Source organism: Chaetodon auriga, chromosome 10, assembly GCF_051107435.1.
Source record: "Chaetodon auriga isolate fChaAug3 chromosome 10, fChaAug3.hap1, whole genome shotgun sequence".
NCBI lineage: Eukaryota > Metazoa > Chordata > Actinopteri > Chaetodontiformes > Chaetodontidae > Chaetodon > Chaetodon auriga.
Window position 1 is genome coordinate 18,160,127 of NC_135083.1, and position 27,996 is coordinate 18,188,122.

The 27,996-nt window shown below is 42.3% G+C and overlaps 5 protein-coding genes across 5 annotated transcripts; 2 read left to right on the plus strand and 3 right to left on the minus strand.

The window, feature by feature from the left end:
* Positions 1-67: 67 nt before the first annotated feature.
* On the minus strand, positions 68-3,179 carry lamtor5 (late endosomal/lysosomal adaptor, MAPK and MTOR activator 5). The gene is made up of 4 exons (XM_076740010.1): positions 3,040-3,179; positions 2,884-2,945; positions 1,497-1,614; positions 68-498 (listed from the first exon to the last, which is right to left on the minus strand). Exons 1-4 carry the CDS (start codon positions 3,072-3,074, stop codon positions 438-440), a joined length of 276 nt encoding a protein of 91 aa, XP_076596125.1. The 5' UTR covers positions 3,075-3,179; the 3' UTR covers positions 68-437.
* Positions 3,180-5,369: 2,190 nt separating this feature from the next.
* On the plus strand, positions 5,370-7,712 carry prok1 (prokineticin 1). Its single transcript, XM_076742100.1, has 3 exons — positions 5,370-5,552; positions 6,581-6,706; positions 7,593-7,712. The coding sequence occupies exons 1-3, from the start codon at positions 5,370-5,372 to the stop codon at positions 7,710-7,712; spliced, it is 429 nt and encodes a 142-aa protein (XP_076598215.1).
* A 1,946-nt stretch (positions 7,713-9,658) lies between these two features.
* LOC143326897 (pepsin A-like) lies at positions 9,659-12,350 on the plus strand. Its single transcript, XM_076740934.1, has 9 exons — positions 9,659-9,757; positions 10,029-10,167; positions 10,388-10,505; positions 10,936-11,054; positions 11,158-11,354; positions 11,444-11,560; positions 11,653-11,797; positions 12,013-12,111; positions 12,213-12,350. The coding sequence occupies exons 1-9, from the start codon at positions 9,699-9,701 to the stop codon at positions 12,348-12,350; spliced, it is 1,131 nt and encodes a 376-aa protein (XP_076597049.1). The 5' UTR covers positions 9,659-9,698.
* A 585-nt stretch (positions 12,351-12,935) lies between these two features.
* Positions 12,936-14,936, minus strand: LOC143327579 (uncharacterized). The gene is made up of 6 exons (XM_076742014.1): positions 14,887-14,936; positions 14,492-14,803; positions 14,134-14,260; positions 13,908-14,026; positions 13,773-13,819; positions 12,936-13,645 (listed from the first exon to the last, which is right to left on the minus strand). The coding sequence occupies exons 1-6, from the start codon at positions 14,918-14,920 to the stop codon at positions 13,475-13,477; spliced, it is 810 nt and encodes a 269-aa protein (XP_076598129.1). The 5' UTR covers positions 14,921-14,936; the 3' UTR covers positions 12,936-13,474.
* A 634-nt stretch (positions 14,937-15,570) lies between these two features.
* LOC143327576 (zinc finger protein 335-like) lies at positions 15,571-27,719 on the minus strand. The gene is made up of 28 exons (XM_076742009.1): positions 27,590-27,719; positions 25,659-25,852; positions 25,218-25,494; positions 25,022-25,099; positions 23,600-24,724; positions 23,305-23,487; positions 23,041-23,205; positions 22,656-22,914; positions 22,389-22,566; positions 22,180-22,292; positions 22,044-22,062; positions 21,751-21,867; positions 21,253-21,329; positions 20,913-21,073; positions 20,583-20,803; positions 20,389-20,488; positions 20,195-20,283; positions 19,842-20,098; positions 19,590-19,704; positions 19,301-19,498; positions 18,249-18,391; positions 17,966-18,105; positions 17,699-17,796; positions 17,505-17,591; positions 17,286-17,369; positions 17,132-17,191; positions 16,909-17,014; positions 15,571-16,310 (listed from the first exon to the last, which is right to left on the minus strand). The coding sequence occupies exons 2-28, from the start codon at positions 25,848-25,850 to the stop codon at positions 16,189-16,191; spliced, it is 4,764 nt and encodes a 1,587-aa protein (XP_076598124.1). The 5' UTR covers positions 25,851-25,852; positions 27,590-27,719; the 3' UTR covers positions 15,571-16,188.
* Positions 27,720-27,996: the final 277 nt, after the last annotated feature.

The window sequence follows — 27,996 nt, forward strand, 5'->3', positions numbered from 1 at the left end:
AGAGTTAATTGGTTAACTACGAAACACTGAGCAAAGGAGAAAATAATGAATACTTAACGCGGAAGAGGGCAGCACAAAGTCAAGTTAAAGTTTATTAAAGGTTGTTATTCTGCACATGACTGCCTTGGATTTAAGAATATGGAACAAAATGAGACATGCACACATTAACAGGCCTACTTTGTACATGATATCAATAAAACAGCATCACTGACAGAATGGCGATACATATATTTTCTATAAAAGAACACGGCAAGCATCAGAAAGTTAGCGGTCATGTTCTGGTTTAAATATGCGATCTGAATATACAGAAAACACAACAGACACATGTGGAAAGTCCAGATTTCTCTTGCAAAGTGAAGATCTTCCTCAAAGGTCACTCGGGCTGTGACGTGTTAACATTTCTCTACAAGGAAACTCGTCTGTGAGGTGTGCTGTCTTCATGATGCTATCTTGTGAACTGCTACTGTGATGGTCCCATGACTCCTCACCAGAATGTTTCTAGAAAACAAGGAACGAGAAAACAACGCAGTGAGACAGACACGTACCTGATAACTGCACAGACAGCTGGGAGACAGACAAAAACTGAGAAACATGTTGCTTTGGTGTTATCTCTGGATGGCATGTATTGACGTTTGATAATCACATCAACCTGTCTGTCATTGACATTCAATCTTATGTACATGGTGCAGTTTGATGAGTTATTGCATGACCGAGCAGTACTACAGTCTTTAACCCAGTTCCCTCAGGATTACCATTGTTGGCGATGTTCTGATTATATAATTATTTCTCATCATTAGCATCATGCTGGGCATCAGCAGTAGAGTTAAACAGCTGCTTCACAGACTTTTTCAACCTGCCGCAAATACAAATTTTGCTATTTAAGAAGGAGAAATATCTAAAGATAGTGAATGTTGGCCTTTAAACTCTACTTAGGTCCAAACCCAAACTCAAATAACTTGCTCTGTCAGTCAATTTTAGACTGCACAGCCTGTCACATTTTGTTTTGGAATCTGATATCTGAACCAGTTATCAAGCCATTGATTTACACCTTGTTGACAAATCCGTAATCTTAGAAAGCAGCCTGCGAGTCACAACAGAGCAGCAGGCTCCTCTGCAGCGCGAACACAATCACTGTGAGGTCGAACATTTGAAATGGTTTCTTTCTATTAATAACTACTGGTGGGAGTTGAGGTCACTGACAGCCTTGCACCATGAAGTGTTTTGTCCAGAAGGTGGCAGCACAGCCGAGCAAATGAAAAGAAACCCCTCTGCCAAGTTTGGATCACAATCTGTGCTACAAGTAATGGACGCAAAATCAATCTTAGAGTTTGGATCTCTTTCAACTCTTTTTTTTTTTTTTCCTAGATCTATTGATCTCCCCAAGCATTTATCAAAACCACTATAGCCAGACCTCTTAAATCCACTGAGATGGAGGAAAAAAGGGGCAGATACAGGTCAGTCAAGCAAATAAGACAAAAGGTTGCGTCAGTGCTCACCCTGACTCAGACTCCAGGCACACGGTTGGAGAGTCTGTTGGGTCTCTGGTGAGAGCTGCAGCTTGTTTGGCCAAAACTGACACAACACCGCCGTGTTCATCAGACAGGGAGCCGCGGCCTGGCAAGTGGTACATATGAGAGGGTGTTACGGCACCGTATTGAAGAAAATGTCAAAGCGAGTGCTAATGATTCGTTTTCCAGAGGCAGCTGAAGAGCATCCATCCATCTATGGTATCTGGTATTGTCACAAAAACTGATAAACGACAAATATTTTCCATAAATTCAATTTCAGTCATCTTTCTTTTTGTTCTGCAGTTTATCACTTTGTTGTCAAACTTAGTTTACAGGTGCAAATCCTCAGATATAGTTTCTCAAACACGTTTAATAAGAACTTTACACTCAGATGGCGAAACCGGGTTTTATGTAAGTACCACAGTTAGCGGATACGGACCAGGCAGACGTCAGACAACAGGTAAGACATGAGTCTTCTCAGTTGTTATAGAGGATATTTTACTTTATTATTGGGTTACTGTGTGTAAGGCTCAATGAGAAATGGCAAATAAACTATTTGCTGTCTTCTGATCTTACTGACGCCGTCCTTTAAACATCTGACCACTGTGGCTTAAGCAGTGATAAAAGGACATTTGGAGTTAGATGTTGTGGGTCAGACTGCAACTAATGATTATTTTAATTATCAAATATTCTACAAATTATTTTCTCAATGTGTTGGTCTATAAAAAGTCAGTCAATAAATAACAAAAAATGCTCCCAGAGCCAGCGGTGACATGTTAAAATGTAATAAATTTGTTTGACAAATGTCCAAAAACTCAAAGATATTCAGTTTACTGTGAGAGAAATACCAGAAAATATTCACAGTTGAGAAGCTGGATCAAGTGAATTTGGGCCATGTTCGTGAAAAAGTACTTAAACAATTAACAGATTATCAAAATAGCTGCCAAGCATTTTTCTGTCCTCATCCATTAATCGACTTATGGTTTCAGCTCTAGTTTAGAGGCTGCGGCCTTTGACTAATGAAGTGTTGTGCTGCTCACTACAAGATGATGATGATGATGGTGATGATGGTGATGATGGTGATTGAACTCCATGTTTTCAGAGTTGTCCGTTCACCTTGAAGTTATTACATTTCAGACTAATTACAAGTCATGGTTGGTGAAAACACTGACAGTGCAATCAGTCTGTCATTTGTATTATTCGCGAGTAGAAACGTTTCTGTCGGAGGTAGTTTTTTAGGGCTAACTTAAAGGTCCGCCTGAGTCATTTCACTGACCGACACACAAACTCCGCCCTCAGTAAAAGGCCAATTTGTTAGGATTTGTTATTTTTCCTGAAAAACCTCTGACAAGACAAGAGAGTCGGTGTTTCTTACAGCCCAGGTTGTGTCCTTGTTGATCCGTGCACAGCACACCGACCACTGCTGGATTTTTCATGCTGCAAACAACACAACAAGGAAAGAGGCATCACTCGTCTGTAACGTCCCTGAATTTAAAACCCAAACAAAAAAAACAGGCTGGTATCAACTTACGTGTCATCGAGATGCTGTTCGAGGGTCGACTCCATTTTTAACAATCGAAATAACTGCAAAATTCAAGTTGTGTGTATGAAGTTTTGTTATTGTGGTTGTCTGCTTCCTACAAGCTTCCGGATGGTGTCAGCTGACCGTCACGTGCACTACGGGTCCCTGTGAGGACCAAGCAGCGAGAAGCGCGGTAAAATAATAAACCAAAACGTGTGATGCTGCTGTGTATGATACTCTAACATTGTTAAGCGTACGATGTGTGCTTATCTGTATAGCACACATGCAGTGGATAGATAGATAGATAGATAGATAGATAGATAGATAGATAGATAGATAGATAGATTTCCTTGTCAGGTTTATGTGAAGAAATATTGAAACAATATTTACTAACTTGGTAGTGTTTATGTTTATTTTTCCTGGCTTCTTCTATGTGGCGTGTTCCTCATCCACTAAAATCATTTTCTTCAACTAGATCAGCAATGTAATGAAAACCCTGCCTCTCTATATTTCATCATTCTTATGGCACTCTCTTCATCCCAGCCCCAGTGAGAAATTCATTTTCAGACGTGCATGAATAAATAATTGCATTACTTGAGTTATTTTTTTCCTCTGGAATATATAATGTATACTGTAATTGAATGCAGTTTCCAGTTTGTTCTCACGCGTTGCACAGGCAGTCACAATCAGATGACTCTCACAAATATCCTGAGGTCGCCTAAAACAGCTCCAGTGTCACATGCTGCTCAGTCATAAAACAGATATTTGGAGAAACATCACGTTTTTGTTTGACAGTCAAATCTAGAAACAAGATCATCTCCACCGTCCCAGTTACCATCCGATTAGTCATAAAAGAATGGTGCAAATATTATTCAACATTATAAACACTTACAACATAATGTGAACTTTACCAACTGCTCTTTGGTAAAGTGCTCTGCTTTTTATTGAACATAAAATATAGAGTTAATACTATGAGTATAAAGCAGGAGCCTTGTTCTCGCAGGCTTGTTCTTGTTGATGGATTTTGTTAATGTGTTTTCTTCAAAAGTTAGCTGGAGGCCACTGCCGGAGCTCACCTACCTGCATGATTTCTGCTGCCTGCTCCAAGACAGTGAGGCTTCAGTGCTGCTGCTGACAGGGCAGAAATGGGTGAATGTAATTATGTGGCCACCGCATTGGAGGAATCCATCACCTGTGAAGCAGCAGGGTAATGTCCTGCTGACTAACCCATGGGGTACGCTCCCTCTCTCTTCCTCTAATTCTATCTTTTCCTCTCCTCTTTGCTCACTCATATTTCTCTCCTCGCAGTTTAAATCAGATCCCGGGCGCTTCTGCTGACAACCTGCTGCCCATCACTGCCAGAGCATGCACGTAGGCAAACACACGAACAAGTTTATGGATGCAGAATAATTTATAAGATGTCACACACACACACACACACACACACACACACGCATGCACACATACACATTCAAAGAATCTTAGATCTTGAAGGAGGGATGGTTGCGTACAAACTAGATCCCATTATTTGCTACATACGGCCACTTTACAACCTCAGTAAATCTCCAAATGAGCTGAACCCAAAATAGAGATCTGACTCAGAGTCAGTGTATCATCACCCTGCCATGTACCACATAATGGCTAATGTAAGTCAGGGATTTCACTATCATTTATGTAATATAGTAGTTCACAAAGTAAATGAGCATTTTTCAGATTCTGTTATCCATTAAGTGACACTGTAGCTTCATAAGCAATGTCAGTGAGATGCAGTGAGAGGGACTCTCAAGCTTTAAGCATTGTGATGAAACTGCTTTCAAGTGAAGTAAATGCAAATAGTGAACAAATGAAAGAATATTTGAAGAAAATGGATATGTTTGAACACACACACCAAAGAAATACTCATCATCACACCAATTACAGAGTAGTTTATGTGGCATTGTTTTTAACCTTAGAGGCCTTATTCTCTCAGTGTGGAATACAGTTGGTGACAGCTGTCACAGTATGTGCCATCATAGCACACACACACCCCGTAATAGAATAAGGAAAGTTACTTTCCAGCTGATGAAAGGTTTACATAGCTTGAAGTACTTGAGTCATGGAAACTCTGTCCTCCTCTGCCTTGAGCAGACGTATGGTCAAACCCACACAATCTACAGGTAGAGTGTCCAGCTGTCATCCGGAGGAGTAAAATGACGAAGCCTCTGAGGAAACAGGCAGAGAGGGAGTTCTCAGACATGGGGAGGGAGAGAGGAAGGGAGGGAGTGTTGGGTGGGGGTCGGCAGGGGATAAAGAGAGGGAGAGAGTGTGGCTCCCCCCTCTGAGGAGTTCTGGGAACCTTCATGACTGACTGGAGAGGCGAGGATCCAGTGCGAGGTGCCGGAGAGAGCGTTAACAGCTGGTGTCCTGTGTTGAGGGTGCTGAGAGAGTCCACTTCTCCTGTTGCTGTCATGGGCTTCAGGGCGGTGCTGCTGTCCTTCCTCCTGCTGTCTCTGAGCTGGTCCAGAGGAGCCGTCATCACAGGGGTGAGTGAGATGCTTCTGGCTCTGCTGCTTAACTCATTTTTGCTCCGTTATTGTAGCAGTTGATTAGATTCATGTATGTACGTCATGAATTACTGTACTCTTGAGAAGTGCCAAATAAGAAATAACATTTTACACTGATATCATCTACGCTTTCTGTCATAGTATACTGGGACACTCTGCACAATTGTTTGGCTGGAAGAAGCACTTATTTTTGTTATCACGTAATTTTTCAGTCATGAATCACTTTAGTCTGCAACATGCAGTGAGAAGTATCCATCACGCATTTCCTGAGCCTAAGGTGACGCCTCCAAACAGCTTGTTTTTGTCTGACAAACAGTCCAAAATTCCCAAATGCTGAATTTACAACAATATAAAACAGAGAAAAGCAGCAAAACCCTGAGAGGCAGGAGCCACCAACTGTTTGTCATTTTTGCTCCATGACTTTAACAGTTCATTTAGTTGAAGAAAAATTGCAATTAATTCTCTTTTGATGAATTGATCGACTAATTATTTCAGCTTTAATTATGTCTGTGCTTTGTGAATCATGCTGCACATCCACTCAAACCTCCACATACAGTTTGTTTATAATACTACTAGCCCTTGACTTTTGATGTTTGTTTGATTTTCTCACATTGAATCTATAAATATGAAAAAATAACAAAAAACTCCAACAATCTATATATATATGCAAACAGCACAGTTCACTTTTCTGGATAATTTTCTAAAATTTGATTACACATGACTGACAGGAGACCACATCCTCCTCCGCTTCAACTCCACTGGAAAAACCAGAGGAAATCATCTCTGTCCTCTGATTGATATTCATTTGTAAATGGATTAAGGAGATGACGGGCAGTGGATAACATGGCTTTCATCGTGCGGACACGAGAAGGCATCTCTATTAGCATAAATGAAAATACAAGTGATTCACTGGCATTAAACAGACTCTCTTCGTCTGATCCTCTGCCTCTTTTATTCTTTCCTGTCTGTACCTCCGCCTCGTCGGCTCTCTGTCGTTCCACCTGCAGGCCTGTGAGAGAGACCTGCAGTGTGGTTTTGGTCTTTGCTGTGCCGTCAGTCTGTGGCTGAGGGGTCTGAGGATGTGCGTCCCAAGGGGTGTGGAAGGGGATGAATGCCACCCCTTTAGCCACAAGGTGGGGAGAAATGTGACGTCACTAATCTTCCTGCATCACACTGTCTGCTACCCATACATACACACACACACACACACACACACACACTGCTACACTTGTGAGGACCTTCATCGACATAATGCATTCTCTAGACCCTTACCCTAACCCGAACCATCACAACTTAATACCCAACCTCAACTTAAACCTAATTCTACACAAACCCTTAAAACCAAGTCTAGCAAACGGCAGGGTTAAGTCTGTAATATGTAGCAAAGTCAAGTTTTACAAATGCACAGTCATGTTTCCATCACCTCAGAGGACATTAAATTGACACATTCATTCCCTGAAGACTTACCATAACCATAACCACAACCTGCCCCAACAGTTAACCCAAGTCTTCATTCCAAGATTTAATGCTTTACCTTATGGAGACTTGTGTTTTGTCCCCATACGGAAGGCGAGTCCTCACAATGTGACTGTGCCAACCGGTTTACAGGTCCGCACAGCTTGAGCAATGCACACACACACACAGACACACAGACACACACAGACACACACACACACACAGTCATACTCTTATTCTCTCTCTCGCCCACACTTGATTTCTGCGTTCGTGGAAATCAGATTATATCAAGTGCTGGCAGGTTGGTTGAAGCTTTAGAAAACCTGCTGATAACTGCAGAAGTTATTGATCTTCTCCACAGTGAAGCAGGTAATCAGAGCCATACATCACTTTGACAATCTGGAGATGGGAACAATTAGTTCTGCTAACACCACATCCGTCCCTGAATTTAGACTTTTAAAGAGCAGCTTTTTAAGACCTGCAGCTCAACTTGTCAGCTGATGAAGGATTTAAACTGTCAGATTATCCCCCCCCCCCCCCCCCCCCCCCTTTTCCCACTTTCAGGTGCCCTATCCAGGCAAAAGGCAACATCACACCTGCCCCTGTCTCCCCCACTTGGTGTGCACCAGGTACGATGATAGCAAGTACAGATGTACAGACGACTTCAAAAACATGGACTTTTAAAAGGTGCCCAAACATTCAGATGAAGACGAGCACAACAGAAACAGCATTTCAGAGTGAAGAACAGGCCGTGGACAAGAAACACATATTTAATCTTCACTGACTGTGTTCTTCATTTGTGTACTCTATGCACTGTCATACATACTTTGGATTCTACTCATCCACACATCAAGGACAGAAAAAAGAAATGTCAAGACAGTGTAACCTGTTAACAAGAGCCACAGTAGACGTCAGACTCTTTTTATTTAATAAAATCAAAGACGGTCTTTGTGAACAATAGAAACACTTTCTGTTTTGTTTTCATGCTCATTTTATGTTAATTTATCAAGAAAAATGTATAAATATTGTTGTCAATAAAAGTATGATCACAACACTGTTGTTGTGTAAGTGCCTCGTGAAGGTGTTTCCCATATTCAGCTCATTTTGCTTGATTAAACAAAGTGTCAGACGGCTTTTATCGCGGTCTGATTATGATGAAGGTCACAAACAGCTCATGACTTTGCTATACATGAACTGACGACTGAGCACAATTAAAGGGAAATTCCACCAGAACATTTCCAACAGAAGTTTTAGTAAAACTGACATTTCTGACAGTTTTTTCAAAGACATTAGGACCTTTAACAACAAAACAAATCGATCTAATGGACTTAACTATAAAACAATAAATCACCAGAGATATTATGAGCTGTGATTTATTAGAGTTGCTTTGACAATGGTGGAATGTACCTGCATACATTTACTCAGGAGCTATGCTGTAGCAACTTGTAGCTTAAGTAAAAGCGGTAAATACTCTTTACTTTGTAGATCAAGTTATTATACACAAAACCTTTGATGAGCTTATAAAATAAATGGCTTCCCATAAATTAATGCCATGGACAAAATTAGCTTGACTTTAAGAGGCTGCAAAAAAGGCTGCTGACATATTAATGCATAACTAATGATAATAATGCAGTAATATGATGCATATCACACTGACAGGAACCATTAATCTGCACAACTTTTATTTTTGATATTTTAAGTACATTCTACTGTCAGTAAGTACATATGGTTAGTCACATTTTTAATGCAGGGCTTTTCTAATGAAGTATTTTTATGTTGTTTTAATGAAGTAAATACTTGTAATAGTTTGTGCTTTCATAAAGGTCACTTTTAGTGTTTCGTGGGATAAATTAATTGCAAAAACATGTTTCGAAACCAAATGCAACTCAAGGTGACGGCAGTCATTCTGGCAGACATGAAATCAGCTTGCTAAGCAAAAGTCCAACTGCTGTATGTGTACTGAGTGTTGAGTAAGCTTCTTAGGAGTCACCACACATTTTGATATTCTTTGTTCACAATTCCAGCCATTTCTCTGTGTCTTTGTTCTGTGTCTCTTATCAGACAACCCTGGCCACGTAACCTTAGGTCACACCCTTGGAAACACGTGGAAAATTTCCATATCAAAGTTACACATAGGCTGTGGACATCAAATCCCCTGATCGACATGGCAACACATTAAGTGCACATTGTGTCCTTTAAACACTTATCTTATGTATATACAAATGATCTGATGGATAATATAAGTTAAAGACTGATTTTTTGCTGTTTTTCATGACTTTTGCACATAAGATCTTTCTTCAGTAGTACAAAGAGTAAAACACAAAGATTTCAATAAGAATATATGACTGATATGAGCAGATTGTTTTAACAATATAAAACATAAAAACACACAAAATATCCATCCCAGTTTATAAATCAAGCTTTCTTTTCCAGTAAACTGTGGGTGCCAGATATTTTCATATTCAGTCACAGGTCTTCATTGTTCATTTGTTTAATCTTTAATTTGCTCCTCGATAAGAGACAATTTATCACCATATTGCATATTTCTTATCTCCAACTGATACACAATATTTAGACATGTGGAAGGGCATAACCTTGATATGTTGTATATAAGGGCTGGGCTCTGCGACTTGAGCTTCACTCTCAGAGTCCAACAGCAAAGTGACCAACATGATGAAGTGGCTCATTGTCCTGACAGCCCTCGTGGCCCTCTCCGAATGCCTGCATAGGTAAGTCTGACCTGGCTGGTTCAAAAGCAATCTGTGCCTTCATTTCTTTGACATTTTACACCTCAATAGGCTGAACTGTTGAAATACAACCCTCCTCATCGAATATTCCTGAGGGGAAATCTAAAGGCCACCCTGTGCTGAGCTATCACAGCTTTTAAACTTGCACAAAGCTCAAAGTCTGGAGCTTCATCTCTGATTTCTCCAGCTATACAATTCTGGTCATCTGTGCATTTTGCTGATTTTTTTTTTTTTATCCACCTTTGTGGTGTAGGATTCCCCTGATCAAGGGAAAGACTGCCAGGCAAGACCTGCAGGAGAAAGGATTATGGGACAAGTACAGGAAGCTGTATCCATACAACCCAATGACCAAGTTCCAGGCTGGTAGCGAGTCAATGACCAATGATGCTGATGTAAGTCCAGACCAGAGACGACAGATTTAGACTCAGTCCATCCTCTTGTTTGTCCTGTGTAGCCTTTGGTTAAAAGACATTGTATAGAGAGTTGTGTGTCTCTGAATGCACAAGGAGCAGGTATATAATGCTATGCTGGAAGAAAAACACAAAGACGTGCATATTTTATGCTTTGAATCAAGCTGTTCATCTGTTAATTTGTCTTGTTGTGTCCCTCTAGTTGTCCTACTATGGTGTGATCTCCATTGGTAACCCACCTCAGTCTTTCACTGTCATCTTTGACACTGGCTCCTCCAACCTGTGGGTCCCCTCAGTCTACTGCTCCAGCGAGGCCTGCGGTGAGTACTACTGAGTACTTAGACTACCACCTGTTATTCAGTCAGTTGTATCCTGGGGGTTAAAGAGCCTCAGACATTCGGATAGCGTTGTACACAGCGGTGGCAAGTAACTAACTACATTTACACAAGTACTGTCTATTATATTATCATTATTGATTATAGTGTTTTGCTTCTAATAAGTCTGCACCTCTACAAGGTAAAACTTTGATTTCTGGAAGATAAGTTATAATGTAGTATTTTTAGTTTGCTGTATGCTAATTTTGCCAGGAGAAGATCTAAACACTTGTTTAACAAATCCAGATTATTAAGTATGGGCAGTGGCACAACATTCAATGCAGTTACTCCAGGACAACAAGTGGTACAGGTTTTTGTTTTTTTTTTTGGAATATTCCTAATATGCACATTTGAGAAACATACCATTTCTCTACAGAGAACCACCATAAATTCAACCCACAGCAGTCCTCCACCTTCAAATGGGGTGACCGGTCTCTGTCCATCCAGTACGGCACTGGCAGCATGACTGGATATCTGGCCAGTGACACCGTTGAGGTAAGCAAAAGCCCTGGAAAAAATGCACAGTCTATTTAGACTTCAAACAGGCATATCTCCGTGCTCTGTTGAACTATGACTGACTGCTGTCTTGTGTATCCAGGTGGGCGGCATCTCTGTGGCCAACCAGGTCTTTGGACTTAGCCTGTCTGAGGCTCCCTTCATGGCTAGCATGGCGGCTGATGGCATCCTGGGTCTGGCCTTCCAGTCCCTGGCCTCTGACAATGTTGTGCCTGTCTTCTACAACATGATCAGTCAGAATCTGGTGTCCCAGCCCTTGTTCTCTGTCTACCTGAGCGGGTACTGAACAGGATGGAAATCTGTTTTTTGAGAGCATGCCATTTGACATTACATTTACATTTAATTTGTTTTGTTGTACTCTCTTATAGCAACAGTGAGCAGGGCAGTGAGGTGCTCTTTGGTGGCATTGACAACAGCTACTTCACTGGATCACTCACCTGGATCCCTCTGTCCTCTGCCACCTACTGGCAGATCACCATGGACAGGTATAAAGAAAGCACACACTAACAACAAAGCACAAGTTGCACAAAGCATCCTAGCTTGGCTGAAATCTACCTTCTGCTGTTCCTCCTCACAGCGTTACCATCAATGGACAGACTGTGGCCTGCTCTGGTGGCTGCCAGGCCATCATTGACACTGGTACCTCCCTGATCGTTGGCCCAACCAATGACATCAATAACATCAATTCCTGGGTGGGAGCCTCAACCAACCAGTACGGAGAGGTGAGTCATACCATCACACCATACCATTTGAAGTAAATTTTCCCCATTTTCTGAACCCAGAGTAAACATTTACAGCTCTGACGTCAAAACTCTCAAATGAAAATAATTAAGCAGGACTTGGTTACTTGCTTTAGCTGGAAACCTGTAAAATCCCAATAAATACAACTGCTGCTGTTACACGCTATTCAGCTGTGTGTGTGATGTTCTTCTCACAGGCCATGGTGAACTGCCAGAGCGTCCAGAGCATGCCTGATGTCACCTTCACTCTCGGCGGACACTCCTTTAGCGTTCCTTCATCTGCCTACGTCTCTCAGGTCAGTTCACCCCAACTGACTCCTCTCTGTAACAGAAATTTTTTTAACATTATAATGAAGATTTGGAGGAAGTAAATCTGGTTTCTCTTGTCTCTCCGCAGAGCTCCTCTGGTTGCAGCACTGGCTTTGGCCAGGGTGGCTACTCGCAGCTCTGGATCCTGGGAGATGTCTTCATCAGGGAGTACTACGTTGTCTTTGATATCGGAAATGAGCAGATTGGTCTGGCCAAGAACGTGTAATCAAATAAGACACCTGATGGATAATAAGTATGTACTGTTGAGAGAATGTATGTGAATGTGATGTAGCTGCATTTATATTAAATCGATTACAGCAACTAAAAACCTTCTGTGTCTTTTGGTGTGTGTGTGTCAGTCAGACTGTGGTGACTCCAACGGAGATCATTTATCAGTACAGCGAAAAGGTCGTCAGAAACGTCTTAACTCGCCTCAGTTTTGTGTTACGGTGCGGCACTGAAATGTCACAGGAATAAGGATCTCCAGTCTGTTCATTCATCTGCTCTTAAGAGAAACTTGACCTTTTATCGAGGATAGAAAAAGGATCACCAGCAGCTTTTTTTGAGCAGAGGAAGAACAGGCCAAGAATAGAGTATCGAGCAGCTCTCAGAATAGCGGAGGGCCAGGTTTCCTCTGGCCTGTAATAGAGAACAAACTGATAAGGACAAACATTGATATTACAAAAGATAGCTCGATGAGATGATCTGACAACTGTGCTGCTATCTGAACCTGTGAAAAGGTCCCAGATTTGACCAGATCATGTGCATTATCAAGACAGTGTTCATTTCTTTAATGCCATTGTCACTTCCTTTTCTCCAATTTATCATTCTCACAAACAACTCGTTATCGACACTTTAAGGGGCATTCAATGATTTAATATTGCACTTCCATAAAGTTGGGGGCCCCATGACAGTCGAAATAATGGTTAGAACCAACAGAGGCCAAAGATATCATGATTTTTAGTCAATAATGTGTGTCAAGCTCCAAAAATGCTGGATCCTACATTTCCCACAGTGCAACCAACTGTATCTTTTGGTTAGATCCTCCTTGACCAGAAAAACAGGAGCATAACACAAAATTCTGTACCCTGTACATAGGCCCTCTGTATCGGCCCCTCTCAACATCCACAGCTTTTCATTCTTGTATCGTTGTGGGCCCCTCTCACATGAGCGCTCTGTATACCCAGTCCCCCTTCCCCCCAGGTCCTGCCCCCCTGCTGGTAAATGTCTTTTGAACTCTACACAGGCTGATTACTACCAACCACAACTAGTTAACAGATTATGTTCCCCTTAAAAACACAGTGTTGTAACAAATATAATCAGTCCCAGAAATTGAACTTTCTCCTGAAGTCACTGGTGGATTGCCAGTGTGGAGTACTCCACCATCCCATCATGCTCTGTGCCACAGGTGGAGTTCAGGGCTCCCGCTTGTGTTTTGTACATCTTCAGGTTTGCATACACCTCTGTCGGCTTCTGGTGAGCTTTGAAGTCCACTGTTGTGTAGACTATGCCACTTGTTTCCTGGGGAAGACAAACTTTGTCAAGAGACAGTGATGCAGAGGAAGTCTGAAGCCTGAACATTCAATCTGCTTTTAAAAACAAGTGACAGTGAATCATAGGCGCTACATGTTCCCTGTTTTGCACTTACTAGAGGCTCCTGTTTCAGTGACTCATGCAGAGTTTCCCCATATTTGTCTACAAAGAAACAGAAATATTATATTCTATTTAAGAATAATGCCCTCTTTTTTTTCAGAAACGGTATCATAAATTTAAGGAAACTTACCCGACTGTGTACGTCTTGCCTTGGCTCTGCAGTAAACCACACCAATAACTGAAGTGATCAACATCATGCCTGTAATGGACACGATGACAGCAAGAGGCAGGCTAAAGCTCCAGGGAACTCTGGAAAGGAAGAAAATACACTGCATTCAGATTAACCTTTGTTTTTCTCCTGTCAGACAGCATTATGAGGCCAATGAGCAACAGAGGATGATCTGCAGAGCGAATACCTGGGATAGACACTGTGGTCCTCTGCCAGAACAGCCCCACTGGAGTCTGGGAGTGTCGTGGAGGTGTTGGGGGCTTTCATGGTTGTTGTCAGTGAAGGCTGAGACTTACTATGGTGATGGGAAACCTCTGTAAAATGCAGGAATGTCCAATAAGCTTCCACAGTTTCTGGCTATAATTAACCTTTGTTGTTTCCCTACTGTCCTAGGACACAAAACTACAGTAACATATTATTTTGCAAGTAAACATTTATCTTATGAAGCTGCAAAAATGCGATTTTGGTGTTATTATAAACACTATAGGCTATTACATAATGACTATTTATAACATCAGATTAATGAAGATTATAAGACTGCTTACCATACACCTCGACATAGTAATCACTGTAGATGTGGTTTTGAGTTCCCCGCACTGAACATCTGTAATAGCCTCCATCTTCAAACCGCACGTTCGATATCTTAAACTCTATCCAGCTGTCGTTCTCGGTTTTTGTAACTCTTCCTTTCAGCAAGTCACAGGTGTATCCTGTACTGTCCAGCAGCTTGTAACATCCTCCTGGATAGAGTTTACAGCAGGACTTGTTGTAATTACTGTAAAATGAAGGGAAGGTGAGTCTCAGCAGAATGTGTTCAAACTCCTCAATCCTCTGCTGCCCTTTCAGATAAGGGATATCTGGAAAACAAACATGTATTAATATGTCGTTACAGGCACCGAACAGAAAATGATCAAATATGACTTTTTTCCCCAAACCATACCCAGTAAAAGAAACAAGACAAATGAAAACTTCATCTTTAGTGTAATGCTCACTGAGGCTCCTTACTTTGTGACAGTTTTTCACTGTTTTTAGAGGATCTGATGCCCCTCCTTGCCAAAGAAAAGAGGAAGTTCATCAGCTGGATCTGGAGATGATGTGTCCCCCATGAGGCTGTTGGGTCTTTGTGTATTATTGTAGCACACGTCCAATATTTCATTTTTTAAATTCTTTTTTAAGTACATGTTATCTGTTTCCATGATGCAGATATACAGGGGGCGGACACAAGACCAGGACCAACTGTACGATATGACACAACCTAAGACAATAACAGTGTGTCAGTCATTTTTGAGTTCATACAATGTACTTTGTGGTGTGTCTGTATTGGTTTACACTACATTACTCAAGAGTTTCTGTCATCGCATCCTTCACTGTTGCAAAAAATGTTGACACATAATGGAATTGCCATTAGTACATTATAACGCAATACAGCACCACAAATTACAGCTGCACGACAAACTGCATCAAGTCATCTCTGACAAAGTGTGCAAACAGAGAAATACTTTGGCAATGGCTTTGCTTTTATTGTACCCACTCTATTAAAATGTAATGATGCTTTAAAGCAGATCTGAATATCTTTAAGACCAAAATGTGGACATATGTAGACACATTAAAGAATATACAAAAGTGTACACAAAGTGATTTATTTGGTGTCAGCTTTCAGCTTATCAAACAATTCATATTCACCAAATCAACACAAAGCCTCCATCACAGAACACAAAATGCAAAAGGTATGTACATATTATTAATCAGTAAACACAATGTTGTGGTGTTCTAACAATTATCAGATCTGATTACAGGTCAAAAATAAACTTCCTTCTCACAACTCCATTCAAAAATTAAAATAGTGACTTGGACGCTTGCTATATTTTCTGGAACATGAAATAAGCCATTTGATTTTCTCTGATAACATTGTCTTGCGAATGGAAGCAGTTGAGGCACGTAAACACGACTCATTTTTAATAATTACAGAACAGACCAACCTTGCTTAAATTAACTATTGAATGCACAGCCCCTATGATTAAGTTAGAAGCAATAAGAGTGCAAGAATTTGAATTTACAAAAAGCTGATCATCTTATTAAACAGTGCGACTGCCCCGAGGAGATGATTCTGTGGTGGAGATGGTGCTTTAGTTCACAGCCAGCTGAATGCATAAATAAGTTGAGGTCACTGGACTTCGCTCATAGTGGTTTGTGTTGGCCCTCCTCTGCACAGGTTTGTACCCCTGGAGGTTTACAAAGCTGTTTATTCATCTGTGAAGGTAATGACATCATAGTGGATGCCTTGCTGCTGCAGCTGCTCCAGCTGTTCGGGTGTAGCTTCAGTGTAGACTGTCTGCGTCTGCGCCATGGCTGCATCTGCCACGGCTACAAGAACAAAGATTGTACACTTAGTCTGATTTGCTATCAGGGTGCTGCAGTCACTCCTGGTGTTTATTTTAATAGTGATTTTTCATGTTTTCATCAAGCTTGTAACCATTCATCATTCTCATTTCATTAAATTCAACCTGCTGAGACCTTGGTGATTGCTGCTTCCTTGATGTTATGTTAAGGAGTGCACTGTCAGCAGTGTTTTAAGAGTTAGCTGCCAAAGAGCAACTTCTTTGGTTCCAAGAATGTGCAAAAATTCACATTAAAACTGGATATGAGTTCAATGCTTTTCAGCTGACTCTCAAATGTGCATTAAACACACCAACAGGGAGCATTCAAAGCAGTCCCTACTCTTACCTGTAATAGCATACTATAACAACGGAAGTGTGACAAATGATCAGTTCAGCAGATTACCAAATGAAATATAAAATCTCCACAAGCTCATTTTTATCTGATAGATTTTAAGAGTCAAGATTTATAAACCTAAAAACTCTACATGCAAGATCATAGCCATAGTCTTTAATGAATTTGGTAAATTAAACAGTGGAATGGAGGACTGACTATAAAACAAGTCAAGTGCAATTTGAGAGCCAACCTGTCACAGCAGAGTGGGCAGCAGCCTCCAGATCGTCAGGGTTCACTATCTGTTGGTCCGAGCTCACCGGTAAGTACTGGATGTGACCGTCATGACTTACAGCAATCTGAACACGTAAAGAACACAGAGCAGCGAGCTTTCGTCAAGAAAAACTCTCACTGGAAAGCATTTTAGGTTATCTGCCAACTCTGAGAGAGCTGTAGATTATCAATATCCGCCCCACCTGTTGCTCCTGCAGAAAGGCCGCATCATGCTCATACTGGATGATCTGTCCGTCTGGCATCTGAGCAACAGAGGAGCAGTTATAGAGAGACATGACCACCGTAAAACCCTGCATTTATCCATCAGTGACGGTGACTTCTCCTGAGATAACACACCTGTATGTGGTTGCCATCAGCTACTACGACATACTCCTGAGGGATCAAGTGCTGCACTCCATCCTGTGAGATGATATACTGAACCTGGAACATGTGACAAATGAGTTCAGATGAAAGGATATAATAAGGGCTTTGTCATAAAGATATATTTATTTCTGATTTTCCATTATTATCATGTACTTTAAAACAGGAAGAGGCAAAATCTAAAACGGCTCTGACCTCAGTCACCTGGTTGTCTCCTGTCATCAGGTGTTGAACTGTCTGTCCATCTATGGTGGTGATCTGCTGGATGTATGTGCCCTCCTCCTGATGGATGCATGTAGTTAGAAAACTAGTGGCTATACAGTATGTGCAAAAAGAGCCTATATGAGAGAATTATGTTCAGGTATGAATGTCCAGCATAGTCTACATACCTGGTCTGACAGCGCTTGTTCTTGTGCTACGATGATGTGCTCCTGTCCCAGAGCCTGCAACCGCTCTGGAGTGATCACTGTCTGATGTGCCTGCAGGGCTGTTAGACAGACAGACAGACAGACAGACAGACAGACAGACAGACAGACAGACTTTTAAGTTAGAGAGTTTGTGTGACTTTATTTCTTCCTGCATAAGCCGTCTGTTTATAACCTTTAACCGTCATTCATTTGTATTTTTTCAGCCTTGCGTTGTGTTGTGTTCCTTACACTGTAGTGTGGCCAGGGCCTCCTCATCATTGTTGACGATGATAGTTTGCTGAGATGTGGCAGTACGGTTCTTGCGAGTGGGATGATCCTGATTGTGGAGACGCTCCATGTGAAACTTCAGATGGCCATTGCGGTTAAACCTGAGATATTGGGTAAAAAACATCAACACTGACAGCTGTTCATTACCACGTTGCGGTCTAATGCATACAGATATGCTGTATAAGGGTTACTAATGTTAACTAAACACAAGCTTTGTGATGATACAAAGGATTTGTGCTCCCACCTTTGTCCACAGAGTTTGCAAGAGAACGGTTTCTCATTGGTGTGTGTCATCATGTGTCTGCGCAAGTCTTTCTTGTTCTTGGAGGCAAAGCTACAGTTTGGACACTTGTGAGGGCGTAGATAGGAATGCAGCTCCATGTGAGTCTAAAAAACAGGATATCACACTCAGAGAGTAGTATGCCGATTTCGTAACTGAGACCGGGGTCACGTTCTGTCATGACATGGATTTAGCAATACTGTAAGTACAGTGACAAATGTTTTAGCATATTAAAAACAATGTGGTTTTCTGTGACTGTAATAACATGCAGATAGATGGCTATGCATGCACTCGCAGAACTGGAGTTATATCCAGTAACTATTATTTTCCTCATTAAAACGCAGATTCTGATAACATGAAAATGTGGAAGGTATCATCATGAGCAGCACATGCAAATTTGCAATGCAAAAAAGTCTTCATCTAATCCCACCATCTGAGGGAGTGAAGACCACTGGATTAACTTGATGGAAATGTCCCCACACAAAACAACAGCAACAACAGCAACAACAGCAACAACAACAACAACAACAACAACAACAACAACTGGGAAACTCTTAGGTTATAAATGTGTGTGGTAACCATTTTACTTTGAACTGCTTTGAGAGCCAATACAAAGCAGGATTCACTACAAAACTGAAGTTCGAGGATCGATACTGTTTATTTTGCTGGCTAGCCTGTTGAATTTTGAATTAGCACATTTTATGGCTAATGTGGCTAGTAGCATCTACTGTAGACTGACACACTGGAGCAATGTTGGCATATTTCAGTGTCAGTATGTGTGTCAGTTGCTGCCGGATGTTAATGTACTTGTTAGACATGTCCTGTGGTACACGGACTGTTGTACTTATATACTATACTTTGGATTTTCTGCCAAATAAATGCTGTTCAGATGCCTAATCCTATCCCTTGTCTAACTCTGAGAATTAACCACATGACCTTTACTGAGGCTACACTCGCTGGTGATTATTGTTTGTTTGTGAGCTGAAAACAGCGCTGCACAATTCAGAGAGACTCACCTTGACCTCGGGCCAGGAGGTGGAGGTAAAGTCACAATCAGGACACTTGAAGGTGCTGGGATCCAAGTGCGCCCTCTTGTGGTTCTCCATGTCAGAGCGTCCGTGGAAAGACTCCATGCATATTCGACAAGAAAACCTCTTGGTGCTCAGGCTGGGAGAGCTCACAGCGGAGGGAGAGGCTGGAGCCTCACTGCTCAGCTGACAGAAAACAAAGACCACAGTCAGAGAGGAGGGATACTCAGTGCAGACATATCTTTACACACCAAAACAACTGATCTCTCACAGTTACCTCCACTTGTTGCAAAACACCATCAGACAGTGCTGAAGTGAGGTAGTACTTGTCACTTTTCAGGCTCTCTGATCCAGAGACTTCTACAGTCTGAGAAGGACTGCTCTCACTATTACTGCAAAGACAACAGTTTTATGACATTATAGACTGTTGTGACATCATAAAGGTCATTAAAAGAAGTTATGTCCCTGTGCTTTCCAGTCTAACAACATCTGTTCTGCCTTATCAGAGAAAATCAGTGTGTCATGTCACCTGTATTCAGGGCTGTGGGGCTCTTCAGCCGCTTGTTCCACCACACTGAAGTCGCCTCCGCCTTCGTAGGCTTCCATGGTGATCTGGGTGAGCTCTCCTGTTTCAGAGGTCGCTGCCCCATAGGCCTCTTGCAGGACTGTCTCACCATTCTCAGACACATGGAAGGTCACAACCTTTTGGGCCTGTCCCTGCCCTGCAGTCACCGTACTCCACGTGCCCTTTTCCAAAGCTTTGCCGTCTGACTTCAGCACTGCCACCTGAGGAGTTGATTTTTTACACCGCTTTGCTTATTTCTATATAAATGTAGAGTTACTTATGTAAACTGACATTTTCTGATGAGCCACAGAACCAACCTGCAAGGCGTTTCCAACCAATTCCCTCGCGTTGCTCATATTCAGCAGCAGGTCAAGGGCATTCTGGGCGGATAGATCACTGGTTTCAGCTGAGGAGATGGATGAAGATGGAGAAAAACATCAGCATTCGTCTTTACCATGAGATGCATCACCATAAATACTCAAAAAGTCTTTTGAATGACAAGAGGACTGACCTTGTTCATAGATGATGGTGGTGTTTCCCAATGCATCCTGGGACACTGAGGCATTTTCCATACCCTGCATGGCTTGCAGCGTTGCAGAATCCACTGCCACCTAATGAAGGAGGGTGAATAAAAAACAGTCAAAACACATGCTAAAATCAAAAATCAGACCTGAGATAAATAACAAACATGTCTGGGAGACTAACGATTGTGTTCTGCAAGCCCTGGGTGTCTTCATGTTGTTGTTTGAGCTCCTCTATTTGCTGCAGGGTGAAGAAGGGTCTGCGTCGCCTCCTCACAGGCTCCTCAGGGTGAGACACAGACCACTCCTCAAACGCCTCAGGGTGGCGACACTGCACATGTAGACGCAAGTTCTTCCTGTGCTTGGTCATGAAGTGACACATCTCACAGGAGAAAGGCTTCTCTCCTGCAGAGAACACATTTTTATAAACACAGTGTTTCTACAGTATTACATTCATGAGGTGAAACACGCTCAGTTTCATTGAACTTTATGAAAGCTTTTCTGCCACACTGACCTGTGTGTTTGATGGCCAGATGGGAGACCAGGAACTCCTCTTTAGAAGTGGAGTATTTACAGTAGTCACACTTGAAGGGCCGGTCATTGGTGTGGGACAGCTGATGGTTGAGCAGCAGCTTCTTATTGTCACAGGTGTAATCGCAAAATTCACACTTGAACCTGGCACATGCACATCCATATGTTATTCTTGGTGATGATGCCATTATAACAAACGTCAAACAAAATGACCAGTGTTGATTCATGAACGCATATTCTAGCACAACCTGCTAATCAGACAATTCGGTTACATCCATGTCTCTGAAATACAGGCTGATGACATAAAAGCTTTCAATACTGACTTGTTTTCTCCGAGACTCTGGATGTGGGTCAGCAAGTGCATTTTGAACGTGTACCGTTTCTTGAAGGATTTGCCACACTGCAAAGACAAAAAGGTATCTTCAGCAAGAGTTTTGGAGTAGATAAAAAAACTCCATAAAATCATTTGTGCACTGTACAGATTGTCACGGTAATGCACAACATTGTCACACAATAAAATTGTTCTACTGGGCAGGTAAACCATGCATTCAAAGTGGAAAAGGGGGCAAAACCAGCATCTTACAGGAGTAACAAACTTGCCTGATAACCATATAACTATGTATTGAAAGTGTAAGAGAGAGTTTATGGAAAGTTGCTAAACTGTTTGTCAGGGAAGAGCAGGTGATAACATCCCTCCTGTAGTTGTCACTTCTCAGACACAGGGACAGGTCACTTGTTGGTAACTACTTAAGATATTCTGTGACTTTTTTCATATTAGTGTTCGAAAAACCTTCTTGAATTGTACAATCTTGTCTCCTGACCTTGTCACACATGTGTGGTTTCTCTGAGCTGTGGGTCTTCATGTGCTGGGTCAGTCTCTTTTGCATGGGGTAAATCCTGTGACACACAGGGCAGACGAACTCGGACACCTTTGGTGCCTGCAAGATCGAGCACAACGTTGACCAGTTCAGTGGCCAAAAAGAGGGCAACAACCACCCAAACAGAAATTAACTGCATTACTTCTGCTACGACACCAAGAATTCCTAATATTATTGTTATATCATGAGCATGCTAATTAGCATTTAACAATCGTTAAATAAGGGAAATGTCTTACCAACTCTGTCTTTCTTTTCCTGTTGGATGGGGGGAAAAAAAATGAGCAACAGTATGAAAAACCTGTGAAACGTGTTGTGTATTAGGAATCACTTATTGGGCATATGCTGCATGTTGTTACTGTATGAGTTACTGACTTGTCTTTGTTGTGGACTGCTGAATGGCGAATGACATCTTTCCTGTAGACACTTGTGTAATCACACTCTTCGCACTTGAATGGCTTGGTGCCCTCATGATTGAACATGTGTTCCTGCAAAACAGCCCGCAAGAGATTTAGGACACTGTGCAAATATCCTGGTAAATGGAGGTCAACCTGAATGCCATGGCCTGTTTTATTGCAACTGACCTTGAGTGAGGACCAGCGCTTGCAGCGATAGTTGCACTGGAGGCACTTGAAGAGCTCTGGGTCATTGCCTTCATGAGAGTCCACATGGAAGCGCAAATCTTCCTGAGTGAGGAAGCGTGAGCCACAGATCCAGCAGTTGTGAGGTCTCAGGAGCGGTTTGAGGGATTTATAGTACCGACTGGAAGACAATGAAGCAATTAGCTTCTTCTAAAGCTAAAGCGTCTTGTAATACTATTTGCAAGACAACTTTAATAATTTGACACTTACTTTCGATTTATATACTTCTTATATTTCTTGCGAAGAAAATGCTTGGAGGGTCGGCCCCGCTTCCTTTGGAAGAACTCCTCCTCTGGCTGTGTGTTGGATGAAGGGTCTTTGTTCTCAGAGTCTGATTGGCTTATTGCTGCCTCAGCTGTGTCTCCATCGCTCACCACAGCAGGGCCATTGTTTAACCCAGAAGAGCTTGCCTCTTCCGGTGCATTAGCATCCCCACTAATCCTGGGCTTCTTTGCAATGCTCTCCGCTTCTGTAACAAATGTGAGAAAGAAGGATGAAAATGTGTGAGCTTTGTGGTGTAGGCTCTCCTGTGTAGTGACTGGCTGTTTTTTTTGTTTTTTTTTTGTGTTTTGCTCTGTCAAAACTGAAAACTGACCTTTGCCATTGTAGCCTTCTTCTAAAAAGCTGTACTTCCTTGGACGGCCAACTTTACGTCGAGGACGCCCATGAGAGGAGGAAGAGATAGGAGGAGCGGGCTTCCTCACAACGGCAGGTGGTCTTCCATTGCAATCCTCATCTGCTGGGTTGTAGTCACTGTCCTCTGAGGATAAACAAAGAAGCAGGGAGGGGGATACGTGAATCCTCTGACTTATTCACTAACTCAGTAAAGTATGTATGTTTATGAATCTTCCTCACTGACCATCAGGATCATCGATAGCACCAGCATCCACAATATCATCCTCCTCTTCTTCCGCTTGTTGGGGCTCAGCAGCCTTCACCTTTGCTGCCTTCTTTCCCTCAGCTTCCTCCCTCTCTGCCTGGCGACGGGCCAGTGTCTCACTTTTAGGAGGCCGTCCACGTTTACGCTTCTTTGGCATGTCCCCTGAAAACCGGAGATTACACAAACACAAACAAATTTAAACAAAAAAATAAAAATGAACAACTTCAAGTCAATTTCTTTGTGATACATAATCAGACATACTACTGTACCTTACCTGCAGGTTTGAAGTGTTTGTCTCTCATGTGGTTAATCAGTGTGTCTTTAGAGGCACTCTTGTATGGACACATCTTACACTTGAACTGCTGTACAATCACGACTTCCATCATCTCCTCCAGCTCAGCCAGATTTGGTGGTCTGTCTCCAGAGCCCTCTGCCACGGTTGATGTCTCCATCTCCCTGACCAGCCCAGCTTCATCCTGGGGCCCCTGGGACCCTTGGGGCTCCTCTTGGCTGGGTGAGCACTGTTGGGCCCGCTCAGGCTCTGGATTGGAGGTGTACGTCCCACTGCTGCTGATGTAAGGCCCAGGCTGGCTCTCGCTGCACTCCAATGCCTCAGGAAGCCCGCCTGAACCTGCCGTATCTGCCAGAGGGTGGTCTGATGAGGAGCTGTCATCGGCATAGAGAGAGGCCTCTGGGCCATTGCTCCTCTCCATGTAGCATGAGTGCTGGGGCTGCTGCTGGGAGTGCTGCGGCTGATCTGGATCCTGGTTCTGCTCATCATCTTCATCATCGTCCCTTGCTTGGTACCTAGAACAACCTGGCTGCTCAGAGTCTGCAGCAGCAACACACTCCCCTCCATACTCAGCCCCATACTGCCGACTAGTCTGGGTCCGGTGGTCTGCGCTACTGTCAATGTAACTGCGGGAATGGTGTGGTCGCTCGCCATCATCCACTGCACACTCCAGATACCCAGCGCTGCACTCCACCACATAGTGACCTTGGCTGGTTGGGTTTGAGTCAGCCCCACTGCATTCCACATATCCAGGCAGGTCCTGGTCACTGTTATCCCCGCTATAGTCAGGGAAACCTGACTGGGAGCGAGTCTGATCTGGTTCTTCACTTGAACACTCCACATACGAAGATGAGGACTCCCCTGTCTGGTCTGGACCATCTGCACTGCAGTCCATGTACTGGGAGGGATGGGAGTGCTGGGGCTGGTCGGGCTGACTGTCTTCTGGGTAACCTGAGTGACCTGGTTGATCGTCGGGCTGGTCAGGTTCAAGGTTGCTCTGCAGGTCTCCCTGGTCCAGACAGGTGGATGTGGGGCCTTCTGCAAGACCTTCTATGGCTATACGATCAGAGAGGGCTGAAGATGACATCTGGGCTACCATAGGAGCACCTATGGCAGACAAAGATAGAATTGTAGAATGAATTGTACAATAGTTTGTCATCAACATAAGTGAATTTTAAATTGCTTACTTTAAACAAACTTGTTGGAGGACTAAAATGAAGTTGACATAGAAAGATTAAATATTTTTTCCACTCTCTAAATAAATACTGAGTAAAATTCCACCAGAATATTCAGAGTGTTGTTTCTATTGTGCAGAAACATGGTGATAATTTTCTCATCCAGTTTAAGAATGTTTTGACATGGGTTGAAGAATTAATGACTTAGCAGTAATAATAGCACGCATACCATCATCTGGTCCTTGTAATATCAGATACTGGGTTGTTTCTGCACCTCCATCTTCTGCACTGGTCACTGCTATGCATCCTAAGAACAGTAGACAGCATCATATATATGCTACTTTATGGTAAACTAATCAAACTGACGCAATGTTAAAGCTCCTCAGTCTATGATATAAAGTAAAGTGGAGTATCATTGGAAATACCATTCATGATGTCAGGACCAATGGTGGACTCTATGATCTTGTCAATGGCTGACCCCAAATCTGACGAGGTAGAAGCCGTTGAGTCAGAAACCATCATGGCTCCTTCAGACACAGCACTGGAGTGGACCAGCATATGGGCTGACTCAGACACCAGCACTGACTGAGTCACAGTGGAGACACTGGACACGCTGGTAGACTGGGCCACTGAGGAGGAGTCAGGGAGGTGGACTGATGAAACTCTGACATCTGTACTGGAGCTGGTTTCTGGGATGAACACCTTGACAGGGAGGAACAAGAACATGGCAACGATATCAAGGACGTTTTCGTGAAGTCAAAAAGTCTAATCGCTAAAAGTGGTTGTGTTGCCTTTAGTATTTGGTCGTTCTCACCCACATATGTACACAAAATCTTGCATTTTTTTTTTAAATCAAACAAGCTTACCACAAGTCCCTCTGAGCTCTGTCCCACATGGCAGTCAGACTCTGGCGCCTGTGCATGAGAGGCAGCAGCATCACTGCTGTCTGCAGACATTGCCTCTGAGGACTCCATGCCCATGCCACTTTCAGACGGCTCCTCCATCCCTGAGGGACCTGCATCACTGCTGCTCTCCACCTCATTCTCCTCCGAATCCATACCTACACAAAAATGAAACGCATATCAAATTTGAATTTTCATGCATTTTTCAAGCATGCCCTAAGTTACCTGCAAGTGCATAGTGTTACGTTCAACTCAAGTCATGCCTAGTTCCTTAGTTACATCTCATCAGACAACTCTGTTGGTGAGTGTTTGTACAACTGAAGATATTTTAAAATTCCAGCTGATTTGACACTAGATAAAAAGTATAGTCCGGAAATAAAAATTGAAGAGCTGCATACATCCTGAATGGAAAAACAGAAGCAGTTTGTCAAACTTTCTCAACTCTGAGGAAGTAAGGATGTGTAATGTTGGAAAAGGTAACTTAAGTAAGAGTGAACATGTTTCTTTCACAGTTTGAAGAAGCAAATTGAGCAAACTCACTACCCAGAAAGTAACAAAGTACATCTAGTCAGGTACACAGTTACGATGTCCTAACACTTCATAATTTTACTGCACAACAGTTGAGGGCTGAGTTATTTTTGCGGGAAATTTTTCGTTATGTGAATCGAGGGTCTAAGGACAGAGATTGTAAAGGTCTTTGGCTGCAACTAATGATTATTTTCTCAATTAATCAGTGACTTGTTTTGCCTATAAAATATCAGAAAATGGTGAAAAATGTTCAGCAGTGTTTCCCAAAGCCCAAGATAACATCCTCCAATATCTTTTGTCCATTATCCATAAATATTCATTTTACGGTCATAGAGAAGCAGAGAAACCAGAAAATATTCACATTTGCGGAGCTGGAATCAGAGAATTTTGACTTTGAATCCATCATCAAAATAGTGGGTGACTAATAGGTGACATCTAATCAATTAATCATTGCAGCTCTTTAATGACAATTTCTGATTTTGGATTATACAAACTAACAGTGTCTTGTAATACTATGAACAATTTAGTAACATGTCTAGACTTAAATCCTTGAATGTCTTCTCCAGAATATTTCATACATGACCATTTCCTACATTGGTTTTAGTGTAGGATGTTGAGTTTACTGATGTTTACGCATCACGTAGTATTTAGTGATAGGCGGCCGGAAACTTGTTTAATAAAGAAGATATAGCACTAAACTGCTTCTGGAGTTTTTAAGTAACATAGCATTTACCATAGCCAGTGGCTGTCATGTCTGTCTACATTAGCTTTATAAAATGTTTACACCAAGGACGTCAAAATTAGTATGACTGAAAGGCCTTTACTTATGAAGTTTAAGTTTAGGCTTGCTAAGTATGACTTTACTTAGAAAATGACATCAGCCCTTGTCAGCTATCATTTGCGAACTTGGAAGTTAGTCGAAACTAATGTTAGCTCACGGTGAACCAGAGCAGCTAACGTTAGCTTTTAGTTGGCTAACTAGCATTGTTGTCATTGTTGCTCTGTATCTTGTTTGGTAAGGAACAAATCACTGACAAATGTCTCACACTTTTACAATTATCATTTGGATAGTTTAACGGGACAAAGCTATTGAACGAGGGACGTGTCATTGCCCCAACCACGGCGAGTGTAACAGCGTCCAACACAACGTGTGTTAGCCGTTTTAAAATGGGCCTAGCTGCCCTTCATCCTGCCTGCTCCGCGTCGCCATTTTACACCAGGCAACACGCTTTTACACTCAGGCATTCTGAAAGCTCTACTAGGGACCTCGAGGGCCTCAACCGCGGCAGACCGCCCAAATGCTCCCCCTGAAGAAAATTAAAATGTTTGCCATCTCCAGCACTAGAATCTCTACGCTTTTTTCTTACCGTATATTTTTGTGTAAGAAGGTATCCCGTAGTGTAACGTTAGATGCGCTGAATCCAACAAAAATAGTAACCGATAATTGTTGCTTCATTCTAGTCGGGCGCCATGAGACTCTCCTTGCTTCCTGTCCGTGCAACCGGATCTTATTTATTATTTTTGTTGAAAAGCAGCTCGTTGTTTTATCAAACATTGATTCATTCAGTGATTTCGATTATTTGTGTTTATGTTAGAGTGGTCGTTGTATGTTGCTTCACATACGGTAAATGTGTTTATAATCACTTATTGGACTATTGTTTTTAGAGGAAGGCGCATTACGCAATTCGATGCGGAGTAATACGTCGCCACTTAGGACCGTTGTTTCTTGAGACGGTCGGTAATCGATGCATTAGAAAGTAAAAAGATGGCATTT